General features: G+C 53.6%; 2 protein-coding genes across 2 annotated transcripts; both read left to right on the forward strand.

Annotated features, from left to right (window-relative positions):
• Positions 1-2336: 2336 nt before the first annotated feature.
• LOC136558206 (alanine and glycine-rich protein-like) lies at positions 2337-3908 on the forward strand. Its single transcript, XM_066552527.1, has 2 exons — positions 2337-2541; positions 3541-3908. Exons 1-2 carry the CDS (start codon positions 2337-2339, stop codon positions 3906-3908), a joined length of 573 nt encoding a protein of 190 aa, XP_066408624.1.
• A 42-nt stretch (positions 3909-3950) lies between these two features.
• Positions 3951-5517, forward strand: CDKN1C (cyclin dependent kinase inhibitor 1C). Its single transcript, XM_066552362.1, has 3 exons — positions 3951-4492; positions 4582-4711; positions 4848-5517. Exons 1-2 carry the CDS (start codon positions 4042-4044, stop codon positions 4704-4706), a joined length of 576 nt encoding a protein of 191 aa, XP_066408459.1. The 5' UTR covers positions 3951-4041; the 3' UTR covers positions 4707-4711; positions 4848-5517.
• The last annotated feature ends 3445 nt before the right edge of the window (positions 5518-8962 follow it).

Here is an 8962-nt window from a genome sequence, read left to right on the forward strand (position 1 = left end):
ATGATCACATGCTTAGTAAAAGAGAAGTGCAAAGGAGATAAAGTACCACTGTCTATTGGTCTATGCCTCTGCTAAAGCAATTATGGGATATAACATGTTCTGAAATGAAGCAATCACATGTAGATCGCACAACAGTTGAAGAATCTTGAGTTAAACATTGCTGAGCGTAGATAATAACCGTGTACTAAAGGAAATGAGAGGAGAGCAAAGCACAAACCTTGCAGCCTCAGGGGCCCAACAACAGGTCTGCTTGTCTGGCAGCATGCTGAGGACAATCCCTGCAGGAGAAGTTCACTCCAAGACTTGCCAAAAGACAAAGGAGTGCTCCTCCATGGCACCACATCATGGGGACTGTTTGCCTCTATACATAAGCATCTCACTAAACCCTCTCTTCTGAATAAGTTAACCTGGAATTGCACAACAGCCAGCCCCATCAGAATGACAGCACCGAGAATCTCTCTTTTGTTACCTCCATAACTTCTTATCAAATCTCCTTGGTTACTCCTTGCTCAGTTTACAGTGCAAGGACCTCTCTTCCCCTATCTGCCAAGCCATCAGACTCAGCCCTGGCTCTGACACTCAACCTGGACCCTTTCCAAACAGAAATAGTCAAATGCAATAAACCTCCTGCAATTGCAATCCCTTTGCAATGATGCACAGGCCATAAAGGAGTTTGCTGTTCCCTCCCCTCACCCTTTTGAAACAGAACAGCCAGCAGGAATACACACTAGTTAAAGCCATTATTTTTCCTGACATAAGCAGATATGACTTGGATATTTTGAGCAAAAACGTTCCATTCTCATGGGGCATTGTTCTAACCATAGCAGTAATTACTCTGCTCAGTGTTCTGGAGCAGGAATTTCTAAAGAAGCTAGTAGGCTTGGTGGTAGGAGCTCTTGGGTAAGATTTTGTGGCTCATGTTAGGCAAACTGCTGGTTTAGAGGATCATAACCTACCCCTCTGGCCTGAGAGTTCACAGATCCACTAAATTAAAAACATCTCTCTGTGCATACAGTACTTCCTCCTCAAATGGGCTGGATGCTCTCTATCTCCACACAAAAAAGAAAAACAGACAATGCTAGAACTTGTGAGCAAAAAGTGGCCAGGAGTATCACCAGCACCTTAAAACTGAAATGTATAGTGGGACAAAACAATCGAGTCAAAAGCATTAGGGAGCATTAACAGTGAGGAAGCTGAACTAAAAACACCAGGGGTGGTAATCTCAAACCTGAGCTGCTTTACCTCCCAGGTGAGCTGGAAGGTGAAGTGGCCTCACACAAGGCAACTCCTGAGCGTTGTAACCGTCGTGCCTTGCCTCCCTCAAGCACTGCGTAAATATTGGCTAACCTCGGGGAAGGGTTTGGAAGGACAACACGTGGATTTTGCAGAGGGCACGCCCACATCTTGCAAATAGCAGGGGATCTTGCTGGTGCAGCTTTCATGGCAGGAATGTCTAAAATCAAGGAGGCAGAACACAGGAAGGGCTGGCCTCACTGGCACGGGGGGAGGACGGCAGCAGGCTCACGAGGACTCCTCACAAAGAGCTCCTGTCTGCAGGGACCTGGCCATTGCCTTTGGCTCCAGCCTTGCACAGAGGGCACTTTTCCAGCAGGTTTCTTGAGGACCTCAAATTATTTTCTCTGCACAGCACATTTATTCCTAGAACCACCCCAACCTATATCCAGAGAGATGCATTTGATGGCTGCTGAGAGAAGTCCCCAGGTGAACACTGTGCCATATTCTCCAACCATCCCAGCTTGTGAGACCCACACCTCCTCTCCTGGCTGAACCTGTGCCTAAATGATGTGCACCTCCTGCTTTTTAAGATGATGAACTCTTAGTGATGAGGAACTTTTCATGACCTGCTCCCTAAATTATAACCTTGGGGCCAAGAGAGCTCCACATGGCCATCTTCAAGGGCCATTTTGGGACAGAAAGGACAGTGGGGTAATAGTCACCTAAAGCAGCCACATGGGTAGGTTGTCCAGCTCACCTGGGAAACTGAGAATGGCTGTTAAGAACATAACATCTTAACAGGCATCTTTAAAAGAACACAGTCTTTACATTTCTTAAAACACCAGTGCTATCACCATTAGTGAAATGAAAGTGCTCTGTCTGTACCACAGGTCAGCAAAGTCTTCTGCCAGGTGTGACTCCATGCCAGCCCAGGAAACAAGTGGGGATCTGCACCCTGAAGGCACTTGCTGCATCTTCTTCTCTCCATCACCAAGCTACAGATGCTCCCCACTGAGCACCCCACCTGTCCCCACAAATATCAGGAAATGACTTCAGGAGATCAAACCTGCCATGGCATCTCACTGCTCAGCAGCCTGAGCATGGGTAGATCCTTCCTGTGCAGTGAGCCAGGCTCCAACATTCTCTCTGCCAGCAGCAGCCAGCCCCAGGTCCGTGCATCCAAACCCACGGGCACTGCTGGTACCTCCTGGTGCGGGCAGACTTTGGAAGCACCACTGAAGGTGCAGCACCTGGGAGATGACAGGGGCTGTCCCAGCTGCCACAAGCTCCTCACTGGCACGGCAAGTGCGGGACTGGGGTCCCCAGCACTGCTGGAGGGCTGCTCTGTCACAGAAGTGGAACAAATATGGAAACACCACAGACTGACTTTGGTGCACGGCAAGGCCTTTGCATGGATGCAAAGACAAATTCCTCTCTTCTTGAAGCAGACCTACCTGTGGGCACTATTGCCCAAAGCTGCAACCCCTCCAGCCCTGCAGCAAGCAGGCATCTGGGGCGGTCTCTGCAGAGCCAGCACATCCTGGGAATAGTATTAATTTTATTCCCTCTAGGAAATAAAACCATCCAGGTTGTCTTTGCTCAAGGGTTTGAACTTCCAAAGGCAAGAGCCATAGGGACATGAGTGAGGGGGTCCCCAAACACACTGCATGAAAGAGGTTCTTCTTTCCCCTTGTCTGCAGATGAAAAAATCATTGCCACGATGACCCTCTGAGACGCACATCAACACTGTGATGATGTTCTGGGACCAATTTTAGCACGGTGTCAATTATGCTCCCCCTTCTTTTCCTTTCATACTCCTCCATCCCAAAACAACAAAAAGCAATGATTGCAGTGACCTGCAGAAAATGTAAAGCACAAGCCAGCTGATCTCTGGCAACACAATAGCAAGATTAGTTCATCTGCAGTGAACAAACACGTATTATGTGGGTTTTAAAGTCAGGAGAGGAAAATGCTGTGGTTTTAATGTACTTCTATTCACTAAGGCTGCAAGTTATTACTTCCATGCAGCTGAGAAGCCCTATTTTTAAAAATAGCCTTCAGCTTGTTTTGAAATATGCAAGCATCTCGCTTTGTTTTGCAGCAGAGTAATAAAAATCTCCGAGCCAGAAACGATCCCGTTTTCCTCCACACGCATCACCTCCCCCGCCCCAAGCCCCCGCGCTCCACGGATGCTGAAAAAACTGGCGACACTCCTGGAGGAGAAAAAAATTTAAAAACTCAAACAAAATAGTAGCGAAAAATAATAGTAAAAACGCTCCCACACGCACTCTTCACGCGGAAAAGGCAACACGGGGCGAGGGGGGAAAGAAACAACCCCGAACGTCGCGGGCTTGGAAGCGGCGGCGGAGCCGCGGCCGGCGGCAGACAAAGGGAGCGGGGGCCGGCAGCGGGCGGGGAGCGCGGCAGCCGCCCTCCGGGGCCGGGCCAGCGCCGGGGCCGCCCCCCCGGGCCGGGCCGGGCCAGGGCGGGCCAATGCGGCCGGCGGCGGCGCGGCGCTGCCCGGCGCAGCCAATGGAGGGCGCGGGCAGGAGCGCTGCCGCCGGGGGCCGGGGGGCGGCGGGGGGGGCCCCGCCAATCGCGGCGGGCCGGCGGCAGGGAAACACTATTATGCTAATGGTGTTTTGCTCGCACTCGCGGGGAGCGGGGTTTAAAAGGCAGCCGCCGGGGGCAGGGGTTCAAAGGCGGGAGGCAGGGCCGGTCTGAGCGCGAGGGAGCGAGCGGACGGGACAGGACGGCAGGAGAGGAGCGGCGGGGGGGCATCCACGCCTTCCCGGCCCGGCGGCGATGTCCAACGTGCACCTCTCCGGCACCGCCGCCCTGGAGCGCCTCTCGGCCCGGCGAGCCCTGGTCGGGCACGGCCGCAGCCCCGTCTGCAGGAGCCTCTTCGGGCCGGTGGACCACGAGGAGCTGGGCCGGGAGCTACGGGAGCGCCTGCGGGAGATGGGGGAGGACGACCAGCGGCGCTGGGACTACAACTTCCAAACCGACACGCCGCTGCCGGGGCCCGGCCGCCTGCGCTGGGAGGAGGTGGAGGCCGGCGCCGTGCCCGCTTTCTACCGGGAGACTCTGCAGGTGGGACGGTGCCGCGTCCCCCTCGTCCGGGCGCCCCCTTCCCCGCCGCCGCCGCCCGCCGCCGGCAAGGGCCCCGGGGGCCGCCTGAGCCGGGAGAACCGCGCAGCGCCCCGCCGCCGCGGCATGCGGCTCCGCCGGAGGGGCCCGACCGCCCGCATCACAGGTGCGTGGGGAGCCGGGGAGCGCGGGGGACGGGGGGCGTCCCGCCGCACTGGCTGACGGACCCCTCTTTCCTCTCCGTCCCCCATCCAGATTTCTTCGCGAGGCGAAAAAGGCCGGCAGAGCCCAAGGCGGCGGCGGCGGAACGCCCCAGCGGCTGCCCGCCGCCCCCCGCCGCCGTGCCGGCTGAGCAGACTCCCCGCAAGCGGCTCCGGTGAGCCAGGTAAGACGCGCCCCGGGAGCGGGCGAGGCTGTCCGGGCGCTTTCTGCCGCGCTCTCTTACTTACTTCCTATACCGCGGCCAATTCTTTTTCCCCTGCTTATTTTTTCCCCCCCTCCTCTTTTTTGTTCTTCTCCAGACTTTTGCACTACTGCACCCACGGGAGAGGCGCGCCGCCGCGGGAGGCGCGACGCCCCGGAGGCGCGGGGGGCCGGGGCGGGCGGCGCGGCGAGCCGGGACCCCCCCGCGCCCGCCCGGCCCGGCTGCGGGAGCCGGAGCGGAGCCGCAGCGCCGGCCGCGCACGGAGCAGTGTTATCGTACAACAGTGCAATGTATGACGTTCTGTATAGAAATGTATTATGCCTAATGTGAGTACACTGGCCAGAAGTGTAAAGCTTTAAAAGTCATTTATAAGAAATGTTTAATCTCTGCTGAGCTCTCAGTGCAAAAAAAAGGAAAAATTAAAAAAACAAGTGTATATTTGTACAAAACTTTTTTTAAGAGTTATACTAACTTATATTTTCTATTTATGTCAGAAACGTGGATAACTTGGACATCCAATAGTCTTTTTTTTTCTTTTGGTTAAGCCAAAGGGCACTATATTTGCTTTTGTTATTCACAAAATGTAAATTTATTTTTATAGTGGATTTTTTTTTTTTTGCATTCACAAGATGTAGCTATGAATCAAAATATTTTTTAGACTTTACTTGAAGACAAATCTGTTTCAATGGATCCTGAGCCGGTCTGTACCACTGCCATTGCAAATAATGCCACAACTTCAATAATAAAATTAAATAAAAGGAAACGGCCGCAAGCCTGCTTGGTGTGTGCTGGAGGGGAAGTCCGGGGGGAGGGGGGCGGCAGAGACAGCCCCGGCGGCTGGGGCGGGGGAGCCCAGCCCCGTCTGAGTCTCTCGGGGCAGGGGTTCCCTCCCTCGGCCCGGGTCCCCCGGAGCGCGACCCCGCCGCGGGGAGGGCGCTCCCCGCCGCCAAAAGCGGGCGTGCGGTGCGGAGGGGAAAGGAGGGCTTTTCTCCCTTAAAAACAGCTTCAAACTCCTGAGTACTGCCGGAGTTAACCAAGCATGAGGGGAGCACACGCCCTCATCACACCCTGCCTTCGCCTTTCGGCTCGCTGTAATGGTTACTTCTAACAGTTCACCCTTTCTTCCCGAGGCTGTGTGTGCCCCCCCGGAGGAGCCCGGCTGGCCCGGGGCCGCCCCCCCTGGCCACATCGCGTCTGTGGCCGCTGCCTGCCTCTGTTGGGGACAGCCTCGGGGGGTGCCCGGTGCGTGCGGGCCGGGTCCCCGGCGGGCTCAGCACGGGGGGACGCCCCTGTCGAGGCTGTGCAAGCCTTTCCCCCTTCCCCCTCTTTCGGCCGCGGGCCCTCACTCCCCAGCCCGGAGCCCAGAGCCCTGGCTACTGCAGGGAAGCACTTCCTGGTACCTCTTGCCCAGCAATGATTTACAGGACAAGCACACAACAGTTCTGGGAAAGGCAGCAGTTTCAGCTCGCCCTAAAAGACGTAAAAAGCAAAACAACACTCACACGAAATAAACCCTCCCACGAGACGAAATAAACCCTCCCAGCCAGCATTTTGACAGGGCTTTGGTGACAGTGCTGTCACAGCCATGCAGCGGCAGCACTTTGCGGCGTCCCCACGGCCTGAGGGCAGGTTAAAGCCGCGGCATCCTCAGGCAGCCCCGAGGGCTCGGGGCGCTCGCCCTGCTCTGAATCCCAGCCCCGCGCTGCCCGGGAAAGGGGGACAGAGCGGGTCTGCTGCTGGCTGCAGGTGGTGCAGGACTGGGATGCTGGAGAGTGCAGATGGGGAGGAGGACCAGGACGTGGGGACTGACTGGGCTGATTTATGCCTTTCCGATTCCACACCCCAATTTGGCACCTCTGAAATGCTGCACCCCCCCTCGCTGGACCCAGCAGCTGGGGCGGACCGAGAGGGCGTCACTCCCTGGCTTTCTGATCTCTGTATGATACACTTCCACGGAGGGGGGAGGGAGCTGAGAGAATGAGGTTCAGGGTGAATAAGGCTCAAGGTTTGCCCACATCGTCTTCCCCCGTCACAGCGCTCCTCTCTGCCCCCCCTCTTTTCCCCCAACCTCTCCCCCCGCTGTCACGGCCGCCAAACGCTCCTGGCTGTAAAAGTAACATTGATTACCTCCAGCTCCATGATCGCTTAATCAGAACGGGATTATTTTACACGCCCGCATCAGTGGCCGCTGACTCAATACGATTTTCCCCCCCTTTGAAAAGAAAAATAGCTTTTCCCTTTCCTTATGAAAGCCAACAATACCCGGAGTGAGGCAGCTGGATCCTCCAGGATTTATGGGCTTTTCTCTCGCTTTCATGAAAGCAGGTGCCTTTGGGACCTCCATTGTCCCAGCCCGCAACTAATAATAGGACTTTTTGCAATGAAAGATCCCTGCTCCGAGCTCCCAAATACCTCGGCCGGAGGAGCCACGAGGTGTGCCCAGCCTGGCCCAGGAGGAAAGCTCTCACCGCGGGGACAGTTTAGGCACGGGGCTCTAAAGCAAATAACCCCAGGCCACGGGCACTGCCCGAGCGGAGCTGTCGGTCCGCAGCAGGGAGGGCGCGGTGCCGCAGCCCGCGGGGCCGGGGGTGCGGGAAGGTGTGCGGCCGCCCCCGCGCCCTGCCCCACCCAGCCGGCCGGCCCTCCGCGCCCCGGCACAAAGCACACTGCCCCTATTCTTTCGGCCTTTGTAGCCATATGGCAAATCCATGTAGACACAGCCAACATCCATTTATTCAGGCACATAATGTCCCGCAACAGGGAACAATTGGAACTTTGTTTGCTTCTATTATTGATGCGAATGGGCGACAGAGAGAGAGGGAGAGAAAAAAAAAATCATTTAACTATAAGAGATATCCAGCTAATTATGAACCATATGTGCCTATAGTTTCAAAGCAATCCAATGAAGTTCATTTTAAATCTAGACTACTTTATTAGTACGGAAGACAGATGTCTCAACAGTACATGCATCAGGGGAAACCATGTAAAGAAGTTCTTGAAATATTTAACTAGGACTCATTCATTGTCAGAGGGGCTTTAAAGTGCCCTTTATCATGAGAATGCATAGGCAGAAGCGGAGGGAGGCTGCTGGTTGTTACCGCCAACCCACTTACCCCTTAGCGCTAAATCCCAAATTCCACTTTGGATTTGACGACAGGAATATTTTTGGAAAGGATTCAAAATATCAGGGGTCTTGAAGGACCGAGCTTGCTGCTCATTACAGCTACAAAAAGTCAGGTCATTATTTGAGCTGCCTTAATCCCAGACTGAAACCAGCTACATAATTAGAGGAATAATCTACTCCAAAATCACCACCGCTCCCTCTCCCGAGGAGCAGAGCCGTGCATTTGGAGCACAGCTACTGCAGTTCCTCCCCTGCCCCAAGAGAGACCAAGACAGGAGCCTTTACAATACAGGACCTCCAGAAATTTTACATACAAGCATCTCTCGATGCGAATCTGTGGTGGGCACCTAAAGGAAAAGGGTGCTGAAGGAAGACTGGAAGGGAAGCTTGGTGGGGGAGGAAGTTTCTCAGATTTTTTTTTTTTTTTTTTGGGAATGCAATTATCAGCAAACAATCTTGGCAAAAAGGTATCTTTATGAGCTCAGCAACATCTACCAGTAATTAAGCCACTTCAGTTAGATGAATGCAACATATGGTTGACACTGGGAATCATTCTCCTTCCTAGCCACAACTTCGCTTTCTGGGCCAAAACTTGTTCTATTATCACTTAAAATAAACAAAACGCTGCTTTCCACTTCTTCAGCAAATATTTGTTGCTAATGAGCAGGAGGCATACGTAACAGGATGGGGGGGGGCACCCATCATTTTTAAAGAATAATTTCTTATGTTTTGATACAGAAATAAAAAATTCATTTGCAATGAGTTGTGATTGCTTGGTAGGATGGCTGCACAGGGAGATTCATGTGAAGGATCCACAAAGAGACATGCAAAATGGATTGACCATTTTAAAGCAAAGAAACAGATATGAAGAGTAGTAGCATACACACACACAAGAAGTAACTAACCAGGGAGTATAAAATAATTCGTCAGGGAACAGGGTTTTCTCAAGCCACATTGTCACCTATTGCTAGAGGATAAAATTAAAATGCTTTTCCAATGTCTTCCCCTCCTGTACCTGCTCAGAAATGTTACTCTTGATAATTATTTTTGGAACAGGGTAAGCCAAAACATGAACCAAAAGTCTTTAC

Source organism: Molothrus aeneus, chromosome 6, assembly GCF_037042795.1.
Source record: "Molothrus aeneus isolate 106 chromosome 6, BPBGC_Maene_1.0, whole genome shotgun sequence".
Taxonomy (NCBI): domain Eukaryota; kingdom Metazoa; phylum Chordata; class Aves; order Passeriformes; family Icteridae; genus Molothrus; species Molothrus aeneus.

Excerpts from the sequence above, each read along its gene's own strand:
- LOC136558206 (XM_066552527.1), top strand. The coding sequence starts at position 2,337 with ATGGGTAGATCCTTCCTGTGCAGTGAGCCAGGCTCCAACATTCTCTCT. Across the intron at positions 2,542-3,540 it reads GCTCCTCACTGGCACGGCAA|GCAACACGGGGCGAGGGGGG; the intron begins GTGCGGGACTGG and ends CACGCGGAAAAG.
- CDKN1C (XM_066552362.1), top strand. The coding sequence starts at position 4,042 with ATGTCCAACGTGCACCTCTCCGGCACCGCCGCCCTGGAGCGCCTCTCG. Across the intron at positions 4,493-4,581 it reads CCCGACCGCCCGCATCACAG|ATTTCTTCGCGAGGCGAAAA; the intron begins GTGCGTGGGGAG and ends TCCCCCATCCAG.